Raw genomic sequence first — 12,168 nt, 5'->3', positions numbered from 1 at the left:
AGCGTGAGGTGAAAATGAAGTTTTCTGCTGGTTGAAACAAAATGTCTGCCTTCGGGAAACACATTTGAGTATCTTGGTACGAATGCCATTTGGCAGCAGAAAGGAGAAGGGGATTTGTCTGTCAAAGTGCTTTGCAAAGACCTCTGCAAATATGAGTCAGTAGTCCCTGCAGTAGGACGTTAGGATGGCAGTACCTGGGTATCTATGTGTGTACTGTGGGTGTACTGTGTGTGCACTGGGTGTGTACTGGGTGTGTACTGTGTGTGCACTGCGGGTGTACTGCAGGTTCACTGTGTGTACTGTGTGTGTACTGTGTGTATAGTATGGGTGTACTCTGTGCACTGCGGGTGTACTGTGTGTGCACTGGGTGTGTACTGTGTGTGCACTGCGGGTGTACTGTGTGTGCACTGGGTGTGTACTGTGTGCACTGCAGGTGTACTGTGTGTGCACTGGGTGTGTACTGTGTGTGCACTGCGGGTGTACTGTGTATATACTGTGTGTGTACTGTGTGTATACTCTGGGTGTACTCTGTGTACTGTGTGTGCACTGGGTGTGCACTGCGGGTGTACTGCGGGTGTACTGTGGTGTACTCTGGGTTCATTGGTGTATACTGTGGGTATAATGGGTGAAACTCAGTTGTGTCTCCATTTTCTAGTGGGCTTTTAAATGTCAGCTTTATTGAGTGATAATTCACACACCGTACAGTTCACTTCGGGAGAACTTTTCGGAGATGTTAATTTATTGAGCAAACATAGAGCCTCCTGTGTGAAGCTAATTGGAAGCCTCGCTGGTGGCATAATAGAGCTGTGCTCGTGGGAGCTGCACACATGTCCTGTACAGTGAAATAGTAAGGGAGTGAATTTGACCTATTATGTGTTTGATTTTGCAGGTGCCTGTGTATGATTAGTGAGTTTCATCGAATTACTTATAAGTCAGTTGTGGGGGGGGTTATGCTTATCATGTTTATTTAGAGGTTGTTTTGATTCTGACCAGAATGGTCAATGTGCTATAATGCAATTCTTGTACTTTTAAAATGTGGTAGCTCAGCTGTAAATGATTCCTCACTCCTCTGCTTATCTTGTACGTTAGTGTTATTGGACATAGACTGCCAGTATACCAGTTGTAGCTTTGATTTGTTCAGTTATGAATCCGTTTGTCCTAATGATGCTGTTCATCATTAATATTCTCTTGCAGATGTGAGAAGAGTGTTATGTCTCTGGTGAACGTCAGGAATTGTATTCGCTTCTATCAGACTGCGGAGGAGCTGAGTGCCAGCACGCTGATGAACTATTGTGCAGAAATTATTGCCAGTCATTGGGTGAGTGAGAGATTGAGGGGTGTGAGCAGAGCACCCTCACAGCAAGCCGGAGACCTGGGCTCGGGCCTGCTTCTGTGGAAAGTTACCTCTCTGGCTCCTACTTGGTTAGATGCCATGTGAGATTCTTCTGGGCTCTAAAAGTCTCATTCTCATTTGAGAGTAGAGAGGCAGAAGTTAGTTCAGGTTAAGAAACAGGCTTGGAACAGAGGGACACCTGCCTGCTCCCTCTGTCTGCAGAAGCTGCCCGCAGGCCTGGGGTGCTCGGCAGTGCTGTTTCAGGGCATCTCTGGGCTCTCCAGCACCTGGAGAGCATCGTTAAGTTTTGATTTGCTCTTCTTCGGAAGTGTTCGTCATAAAGAACAGTTTTTGCATTTCTTTGTTGTCTTTGCATTTTCTAAAAAATCATGTCTAGTGCTATGTTTTATAAGCTAGTTCCTACAAATTGTTTTGTACTTAACAACATTGTGAGAAAAGGTGTCTAAAATAATTGGATTGTAAAGAATTGAAACAGGAGTGGCATTCTTTCTGCTAAGATAGAAATATAGAGATTTGCAGTAGTGGAGACCACCTGTGACTGGGGGGGGACTCACCTCTGGAAATTCCGATGAACTCCGCAGCTGCCATCTTTGTAGGGGGTGAGGACCCTATTTCCCCACCCCCCTGGAGGGCTCCTTGCGGTGTCCTGGGTGGGTGTCAGTGTTGCTGTCCCACAGTGGGGCTGCGGTGGACGGTTCCGGCTCTGGTTCCTGGCTCGGCCTTTTACTCCCTGTGTGAACCCGAGCAAGAGTTACTGAGCCCCTTTGTACTTTACCTTCTTCATGTGTGAACTAGAGATGGGGAATGCCAAGCCCTTTAAAGTAGGGCCAGACACATCCTGAGGGCTTCTTCATGAGCATCTGTTGTTGTTACTGTTGGTGTGTTGGGTCTGCTCTGCTTTTCACTGTCCTTCGGTCCTCAGGACGACCTGCGGAAGGAAGACTTCAGTAGCATGAGTGCCCAGCTGTTGTACAAAATGATCAAATCCAAGACCGAGTACCCGTTACACAAGGCGATCAAAGTAGAGAGAGAGGATGTGGTCTTCCTCTATCTCATTGAGATGGACTCACAGGTACTGTCGCTGCTTTTTCCCAAAAGCATACATTGCTTGTTTTTTTCTAAAGCGCCCCTCACTCCCTCTGAGCCGTCACCAGCACGGTCTCTGATGTACACGCGTCTACACGTGGTTCGTTCAGGGCAGTCTGAGCTTTTCCTCTTACGCTCCTCAAAACCCTTCCAGCCTCTGCCCATTTCCAAAGCCACTTCCACGTGTGTAGGTCGTGTTGGAGCAGTACCTGACTTCCAGGTACCAAAACCTGCTTTAGTTTTCTTTTGCTGTTGTAAGAAATTGCCGCAAACCTAGTGGCTAAAAACAACACAAATGTATTATCTTACAGTGTTGTCGGTTGGAAGTCTAGTGCAGGCCTCACCCATCTGTAGTTCAGGTGTTGGCAGGCTATCTTCCTCTTTGGAGACTGTAGGAGAGAATCCATTTCCTGATCGTTCGGGGTATTGGCAGAATTTACTTCCTTGTGGTTAGAGGACCAGCGTCCCCGTTTTCTTGCTGGTTCTCGGCTGGGAGCTCTTCTTGGCCTCTGGAGGCCACCACATTCCTCCTCCTTCTGAGCCAGGGTCGGTGCATCAAGTGCTCGTCACATCTTTCTGACCTGCTCTTCTGCTTCCCTCTTTCTCTTCTAAGGACACATTTGATTAGATGGGTCCCTCCAGGATAATCCAGGATGCGTTCCCTCAAGGTCCTTAACCTTAATGACATCTGCAAAGTCCCTTTTGTTGGGGATGGTGGCACAGGTTCCAGGGACTAGGACATAGACATCTTTAGGGGCTATTACTCTGCTGACTTCACTGCCCTATGAAGAAATGCAGTTGCTCTTGACAGATGGGAGCATAGTGTGCTTTATCCTGGGTGTCCAGCATCCGGGGAGACATCGTGCTGTGCGGGGAATTAGATATTAAGCCACAGTCTTTTATGAAGAAGTTAGCCTGTTCCCATCAGGCTCTGACCCTCAGCCCTGGCCTTTGTGCTCCTACAGCACTGTCTGCATTTCCCTCTTGGTCCTGTATTGTCTTCCATGGTGTTCTGTGTCTGCTCTGTGATCCCATTAATTCTTTGTTCCCTGGGAGGCATGTGCCTTGAGGAGGCCCGAGAGAAGTTTGTGAATTCATTGGGATTTCGAGAGTATGTAGTGTTACAGCACTAAAATTTGGTGTTTATATAAGAAGATGATATGTAAGAGTCCAACTGGGAGAGATTAAAATCAGTTGTATTCTCTACTGGCTGGTTACTAATTTACAAATTTATCTGTGCAGCTCCCTGGGAAGCTGAATGAAGTGGATCATAACGGAGACCTTGCTTTAGATCTAGCCCTGTCACGACGACTGGAGAGTATTGCCACCACGCTGGTTAGCCACAAGGCTGACGTGGACATGGTCGACAAGAATGGCTGGAGCTTGTTACACAAAGGAATCCAAAGAGGTAGGGAGAAGCAGTCTACTTTGTATTTCTCTCTGCGAGCAATTTTACTTTAATCTGGGTAATTTTTGAAGATTCTCTGACCTTGTTGCACACGTTGTGAAAAGCTTCTTCAGTCTGCACGTGATGTAGGATGTGTGATCGGTGGGAGGGGGAGCCAGTGTCTGTACCATGTTTCTTAGGCTCTTGTGGGGTCAGCAGTGCCCCTAGGAGAAGGACCAAGGAGAGGGCACCTCCAGAAGGACCTTGGACTTGTAAACCGTTGACATGCATCACTTTCTCGAGGACTTGTGCCAGGAGGACTTTACTTGTATCGGGGATTATGAAAGAGGGAAAGGATCAAAACCATGCACATTTAAAAAAATTCTTGGATTCAGAATTTTCACTTGTATAGGTTAGACTTCTGTCATGGCAGAGTGATGAAGTTTCATTTTGTTCCAGGAAGGTTATTTGAGATTGTAGCTACATTTTGAGTATGTTATTCATAGTGGGAAGAATATGGAAGTGATAGAATTAAGATCAAAACATTTTAATCTTAATTAACTTTTCAAGGGAAAAAAATACTAGTCTTTTTTGTTTTACGTTTCCCATGGCCTTATTAATTCTTGAGTCCCAGATGGATCCTGCTTGCGCTGTTTCACAGTAGTCCTGTCTGACAGAGTGAGAAGCTGTCTAGAGGCAGAGTTCCAGCATGCAGTGACAGCTTTCACAACTGCCAAAGTCTTCATTTTGTAGATGACCCAATTGAAGTGCTTGGCCAAGGCCACTTTGTTTACATGCGGACAACAAAGACAGAATGTACTGATTTCCGCACATCTGAATCCTGTGTATTCAGCCTTCCAGTCATGCGACCATCATTATTATGCTCTATTTTTATGCTATTATTGTGCAATTATACCATCATTCTTATATTTACTGTCGTTATTGTACTGTCATTATTTGTATATATATCCTATTAAAATTCACGAGTTGCTCTTAGTTGGTGGAATGTTGTTACTTCAGATATGGTCCTGTTGCAGCCATGGCTTTGCTCTTTTTGGGCAAAGGTTTTAATATAAATATCCCTCAAAGCCATGTGTTAGAGTGTTAAGCTTGCTGGCTGGCGGAGAGGAAAATGTTGCTCATCGTCGGGAAGGAACTCCTTGGAGTATGTCGGTGTCGAGAGCAGATGCATTTCCCAGGCTTCACTCTGCACTGTGCAGAGCCGTTGGGTACTTAGCGCACTGGGTGTGCGTGTGTGTAGTGGGGAAGGTTCCCACCACATGGGGAATTATTTTTCCCATACTGTGTGGTGTCTGAGATGTTTGTTTTGGAAACAAATGCACTTGTTACTTAAAAAAAAAAGAAGTCTCAGAGTTGTATTTCTTTCCTCTTAGGGAGTTAAGTTCTTACGTGTGATGAAAAAGCATCTTTGACGAGTTATTAAATATTTTGGTGATTGCTTAGTTACGAGAGTTGCCAAGAATTGGCGATGCATTTTTGATGCTTATTTTCAGGCGCTTTAATCTTCCACTCTGAATTGATCCGTTGCCTGTGAGCCTGTGCATACCAGTGCAGGTACCATCGTCTTGATGGCTGCCGGCTCTGGAGAGGGGTGCGCGGCGTGGGGGACCGAGTACTGGCGGTGGAGCTAGGGTGCGCCGGGGTTGGAATCCTGGCGCAGGCACCTACTCAGGGGCCTTGGACCCGTCACTTAGTCACCGCTGGGTCTCCTTTTCCTCTTGTGCAGAGCGGGAGTCCTTACTGCTTCCCAGTGTTCGCAGCACACACAGCACGGTGACTGCCGGGCGGTAGGGCAGCTCCCTGCCGCCGTGCCACCACCAGCTCCAGTTCCCATAGGGGTTCTTGCACTCTTCCTTCTTTAGCTTGAGCCGTCAGTCTGTGGATCTTCCCAAGTGATTAAATTGAGTCATGTACTTAATTTTAACTGTCGACCTTACTTGAAGTTCATTGTAATTTGAGCAAAGATCTTTCTTATGTGAGATGTGGGCCTGGTTCTGGGCTCCCATTAGAATCTGTACCAGTCAGTTCTGTGAAGAATGACATGGGCAGCTAGTGTCTGTGGACGAGTCCACAGGAGGCAGACAAGTGGCCAGAGGTCTGGGCAAGAAGGTGACTCCTTGCTGTTTACAGATACCTGGTGATCAGCATTGACCTTGTCATAATCACTGCAGTAGTTGTGCGCACTGCTTGCAGTCTCTTCACAGACGGTGCCACCACCTGGGGCAGCAGGAGGCCGGCTGCGTTCACGGTGAACGTCACTGGGTTCCTGAACACAACCCTGCTCTGGAAGCTGCACTCAAGGAAAAGTTACATGTGGAGTTTAGGTTTGATGTTGTTGTTGTTAGGGATACGTTGATGTGGATAAGTCATTACCGAGATGCCTCGTTTACCTGGTAGTGCCGCTGAATGAGGTTGATGGAATAACCGACTTTTAAGCAACAAATGGTTTTTGTTGTAATTGTTTTTGATGGAAATCTAAGATGTGTTAGAAGTTTTCTTACTGACAGAAACTTTATAAATGGTGCTTTTGCTGTTTTCCATTCTCTCCCTTTGTTCTGCTCTTTGATGTCCATTGTCTTTTCCCTCTAGATTGTGTACCCATAGGCTTTCTTTTAATGTTAACACGTCCCCAATTTTCAATTTCCAGTAATTCCTAAATAACTTTTTGTGTGGGGTGCATGTATTTATGTGCATATATATGTATAAGTAAAGAAAAAATCTTTGGCTCTTATTAATCCAAGTAAATCTAATCTAAAAGCTATAATTCTTTTAAGAGGGCTTAAGACAGAAAGTCTTTTTTTATTATCCCTCTTCCATCCCAGTCCAGCCATTGGTCGGTTGTCCTATACACTTGTTTCTGTGGACAGTCTTGCCTGGTTCATCTTCTCTAGGTATGGTGTATTTTAAGTTTTTCATCAAGCCGTCTTCTTTTAGCTTTACTGTGTTTCTCTCTTAGTTTGGAATATGTGCTGAGCTTAAAGGTGTGAAACTATACCCCACCTCTCCCCTAGCATTGTGTACATCAGTCTTTTCATTTTAAGGGCCTTTATCCCAACAATCCTGAATTTTCTTTTCACTTCCAGAGTGTAAGTGGCTTTCTCTGGGATGTTGTATTCTGTTGCTAATGTTTGTGCTTATTCTGTCTTAGGCCGAATCTCTGTTGTTCCTACCCCACTGTGTATATGTATATGAATAACAATGCCCTGACCCAGCCTAGCCCCCATTGTGCATATTACCTGTTTCTTTCAGAGCTCTACCAATATCTTGTTGTAAAGAAATCTGATTTTTGGTCCTTTGCATGTGATGTTCGTAAAGATTGCACTTTCCCCCAGGCCCCAGGAAAAAACCGGGGGCTAAAGAAGGGGCTGGTTAGAGAAATCTGAAGTTGCCTAAAGTCATAATTGATTGGAATCAGAGCCAGTCTGTTGAAGTAGGATCTCATAGCCTTGACCAATCTGTTTTCTTCCCAAACATCTCCCTGGTACCTGTTTTATATAAGACAGTGGCAGGTACAAAGCAAAATCAGAAATGGATCAGTCAGCATCTAAGTGGGCTGTGGCAGCCTGAGCACCTCCATGCCAGAGGTGACATTCTCTGGCAAGATGGCCCCTTGGAAGAAAGTACAGAGCCCCGTGTTAGGCTCCGCACTCAGCGGGGAGTCTACTTGAGGATTCTCTCCCTCTCCTGCTGCCCCCTTCCCCTGCTCGCCTGTGCGCTCTCTCTCTCTCTCTCTCTCTCAAATAAATACAATCTTTAAAAAAAAATGAGCATAGGAATACAGATAACAGACTTGAGAACTTTGCTACTCCTGAGCCCTAAGCCCTGTTCTAGATGTTGAGACTGCAGAAGTATAATTGAAGATGAATGGTACTGCAAGGTGTAAAAGAAGACTTCTCATAAGTGACTTTGAAAGGAGAAAATCATCATCTGGAGGTTGGGATTCAAAGGAGCATACATCTATCCACAGCACTAACAGAATTAGGAATCGATGAACATGTCTGGATGCAAAGACAAAAACAGATCAGCTGTGGAAAGAATACCATTGTCTATGATCTACGTAGCAAAGAAGTTCTGCGGCACCTTCGACAACCTGGCCCATCCCAAGACTGCGCACACGCACGAGACGTAGGAAGTCCGCTGAGCAGCGGTGGCTCTGCCTTTGGGGGATCTTCCAGCTGAAGAAGGGTGTGATTTGTAAGAAATTGATCCTATAGACCTTGGTGAAGTGGAGACAGAATCTACAGAAAGTAGCTCTGAATCTCAGGTGTACCTTTGGGACGACTTAGCGAAGTGCTGTGTCACACCTGCCAGAGTTACACCTGGCCCGGAAGGGGAAGGAGGTGTGCTCTGAAGACTTCCCTGCAGTGAGCTCATCGGTGCTGCTTGGAGGTGCCCAGAAGAAACCATTGCTTCCCCTCCAGCTAGACAGAATGCCTCTAAGCAAGCATCGTGCGTTTGTAACTGGGTGATTGCTTTGTTAATAGTTCATTATCTTATGATGCATTGCTATTCTTGCCTTCTTCTCTTTTTTTTTTAAGGTTTTATTTATTAGAGAGAGAGAAAGCACAAGCGGGGAGGGTGGGGAGGGGTAGAGAGAGAGGCAGACTCTCCTCTGAGCTGGGAGCCCAATACTTTTTTATGCATAGTGAGTGTTTTTGCATACTTTAAGTTGTACATGGAATTAAATCCAAGGAAGATTGAATTTTAAGTAATCTCACAGCAAATTTATTTGCTCAATCCCTATCATCCTCCAGGTTAACTTGACAAGCACACTTTAACTGCTTTTCCACAAGTATTTTTGACATGAAATAGTCAGATTACTTGGTTCTGAATTTAGCCATGTTTTTACAGAACTGTACACCTTTAGTATCTTTATGTAAACTTAATTCTTGGCCTTTTGTCAGGGTGTCAAGGTAGTTTCTGTGTTTCCTCATACAGAGCACTGTGAATAGTCAAAGACAGCAGTTTGAGCTGTCGAACTTACTGGGTTTTATGTAAGTTATTCAGAATTAATTTGGTATTTTTAAGTAGTCCCAGGCAGACTCTTGCACCAGTAAATGCTCCAAGAGTTACGGCAGTGGAGGGGACTTAGGAGGAAGCTTTGTTTTGACAACCACTTAATTTACCATGTGGAGTTTTTGTAAAGAATAATGTGTACAGATTCTTGGTTCAAATATTCAGTTGAAAATTTCTTGTTGAGACTGTTAGTTTGTACGTAATAGATTGAGAACATTTAATCACAATAAATCAATCAGACAGGGTCATACTTTGAACAGGAACCTGTATGTAAGTATAGCAGATTGGCGGTAAGCGTTGCTCAGGAGCAGACTGTGGTCAGGAAATGAGAGAGGGGCATCAACTGTGTTGGGGGGGAATCTTGAAACCCTCTTTGAGAGCTGATGAGTAGGAGAGGCCATTAAGTGTAGAAGCCTGGTGTAGTTAAATAGTGATGTTGAGGTGAGGGGGCAGGACAGATGACAACAGGTAATCAGAAATTGAATGAAGCCTTTGGAATTCAAGTATGTGACTTCGTGATCTTGATGACGAGTTTCCACTTACAGGTGTCCCAGAGGTTCTTCTGCTAAGACATGCCCGGTTGTTCCTCTACTTTGTCTGCACTTACTGACTTTCCGAGGAAGCATTGGCCAGTAGCTTGCCCTGGGGTTGTCTGGGTGACCGTTTTTGTTTCTTTTCAAGGAGATCTCTTTGCCGCCACCTTCCTCATTAAGAACGGCGCCCTTGTCAATGCTGCTACGTTGGGTGCCCAGGAGACACCGTTGCACCTTGTGGCTTTGTACAGTGCGAAGGAACACTCGGCAGATGTGATGTCTGAGATGGCCCAGATCGCAGAGGCCCTTCTGCAGGCTGGTGCCAACCCCAACATGCAGGACAGCAAGGGCAGGTAAGCGGGGTCAGACGTCTGCTCCTAGTGCTGTTTCCGGAGTGGTATTTTATGGTGGCGCACAGCTAGCAGACAGGGGCTTGTTACTCAGTGTGATTTTCACTGAAGTCACAGACATTGGTTTGTTAGACAGGTGAGAGGCACGACTAAGCTCAGGGGCATTTGGGGAAATCATTTCCCTGCTGGGAGCTGAGGTCCATGGATTTGTAAGCAGTTTCTGTCTTGTTCAAGTGGTCACTGGTCCAGTTGCTCCAAAGGAACTTTGTCCCGGCATCTTTGTCAGAGCTGGTGGGGTACTGTGAAGAAGGGGCACACTCCATCTCAAGGCGGTCTGATTGTTGGGAAATTCTGTGTTAAACCCAGTTCTCACTAGGTGTGACTTCTCTGGCTTCGGTCGGCTCTCTGCAGAGCGCATGTCTTCCTCCACAACACCTCTGACGGCCGTTGTGTTCCTTTGCCTCTTCCCAGAAGTACCTTGTTGAGGACCCCTTGTGGTTTAGAGTCTGCGGAAAGGCCGCGTATCTTTGGGGCGGCAGTATGGGAGGCACAGAAGGGGACCTCCAACAAGTGGGACCCACTTTCTGTAGTCACAGCTCAGTATTTTATACCTTGGAAAAGCCTCTCACAAAATAAGAACCGAGTTCTGTGTAGTTGTCAGAATAAGAAAATAGACGTGTGTGGAAGGATTCCACAGTTAAGTCAGATGGGTCTCTGAACTCTCATTATCGTGTGATGATTACTTTATTTCCTGAAATAATTGCATCCTTTTTACCTTCTGTTGAATCTTTAATTTTACTTTGTCCGGCTGCAGCAGCCGCTGGTGGCGTATGCCTCAGAAGGGTCCCGGGGGTGGGGGGGTCCTTCAGGGCACGTGAGGGCTGCATAAACGCATTGAAGGGCAGTCAGAAGCCACTCCCATCAGCCCCTACCTGTTACCACACTGTGTTCGAGCATAACCCAGAGTTAGAGGAAGAAAAACACTTGTTTTCAGAATTGTGGAGGATAGGTGGGGAAATAGGTGTACATGTGTAGAAACTGTTTAAGAACATGAGTAATAGGGAGTGTCAGCATTTAACTGGAGAGTATTTTATGTCTCTCTTCCTTTTGTTGGTTCTTGTCCTTTTGGTCACTGACTTGACTAAATGGTGACATAGAAGCAAGTCCATTTTCATTCTTTGATACTTGGTCATGATTTTGGAAAGCTGTTTGCTGGGGCAGAAAGAGACACTGTTGCAGAAACGTGGGGTTCCTCTGGGTCATCCTGACCCACGCCTGTTCTGGGTTGACCCCTCTTCTCTCTCGTCCACAGGACTCCCTTGCACACGTGCATCGTGGCCAGGAATGAACGTGTGTTCAGCCAGTTGCTGCAGTGCAAACGGTAGGACGTGGAGCGCTGGAAAAGCAGCCGGGAGGGTGGGGTGATGCGTGAGACACAGCTCCTTTAAAATGTCTTTTAGTGTTGTGAATGGTAATAAGTGAAAGTCAACGAGAAATTGTCATTCAAAATGTGCATGAAGAGACGATGAGGCTGTTGGCAGAGGATTGTATGTGCTGTTCGCATTGCTTCCTTACTTCAGGCTGGATCTGGAACTGAAAGACCACGAGGGCAGCACAGCTCTGTGGCTTGCGGTGCAGTACGTCACCGTGTCTCCCGACCACTCGGTGAACCCCTTCGAAGACCTCCCGGTGGTGAATGGGACCTCATTTGATGAGAACAGCTTTGCAGCCAGACTCATCCAAAGGGGCAGCAACACCAACGCACCGGACACTGTCACAGGTAACACGTGGACCCCCCGAGCTGGGGCTCAGGTCCGGGGGTCCATGAAACATCACATCAGCACTTGTACCAGAAAGTTAGAAAACAAATGGCATAGTATTAGGGGAATCAGTCTGTGCTTTTCACTGTAGTAAAAGCCTGAGTTATTTTTTTAATCTTACGCTTGAAGAAGTTCAACCAGACTCTGAGTCTGTTAAGCAGAAACACTTCCATTTATTTGGTGCAGTGAGCTTCAGAACTCCTTTTACACTCTTAAAAATTATATCCCCAAGTATTTTAGTTTCGGTGGGTTATAGCTTCAGTATGTAACATTTTAGAAATTAAAACTGAAATTTTTAAAAGATGTATTAATTAATTTAAAAAATAACAAACCATTATATGTTTAACATAGCATTTTTTTATGAAGAATAATGTTCAAAACACAATTAGTTGCAAGAGTGACTGGTTTCTTGTATACAAGATGCAGATCTGTATTCAACCTTTTGAGATAAGTTGTTTTGGTTAAAGTATGTAAAGAAAACATTCCCTCACACAGTTATATAGCTGGAAAAGGGAGGCATATTTTAGAGCCTTCTCAGATAATTGTGGATGTGTTTCTTAGATTCTATAGCAAGCAGAATTGACCAAGTGATAGTTTAAAG

The 12,168-nt window shown here is 45.4% G+C and overlaps 1 protein-coding gene across 5 annotated transcripts in view; it reads left to right on the top strand.

Annotated features, from left to right (window-relative positions):
• ANKFY1 (ankyrin repeat and FYVE domain containing 1) overlaps nucleotides 1–12,168 on the top strand; it is an 84,699-nt gene that overhangs the window by 45,914 nt on the left and 26,617 nt on the right. For all 5 annotated transcript variants that reach the window (XM_036078419.2, XM_036078421.2, XM_078067739.1 and 2 more), the window contains 6 exons: nucleotides 1,195–1,318; nucleotides 2,277–2,426; nucleotides 3,683–3,848; nucleotides 9,546–9,750; nucleotides 11,060–11,128; nucleotides 11,328–11,527. In XM_036078419.2, coding sequence (XP_035934312.1) covers nucleotides 1,195–1,318; nucleotides 2,277–2,426; nucleotides 3,683–3,848; nucleotides 9,546–9,750; nucleotides 11,060–11,128; nucleotides 11,328–11,527 — 914 coding nt within the window. The remainder of the gene's footprint in view (nucleotides 1–1,194; nucleotides 1,319–2,276; nucleotides 2,427–3,682; nucleotides 3,849–9,545; nucleotides 9,751–11,059; nucleotides 11,129–11,327; nucleotides 11,528–12,168) is intronic.

The sequence above is a fragment of the Halichoerus grypus genome, chromosome 2 (genome assembly GCF_964656455.1).
Source record: "Halichoerus grypus chromosome 2, mHalGry1.hap1.1, whole genome shotgun sequence".
Classification (NCBI taxonomy): domain Eukaryota; kingdom Metazoa; phylum Chordata; class Mammalia; order Carnivora; family Phocidae; genus Halichoerus; species Halichoerus grypus.
The sequence above is the reverse complement of the archived record's forward strand: the minus strand, read 5'-3'. Positions and strand labels throughout refer to the sequence as shown.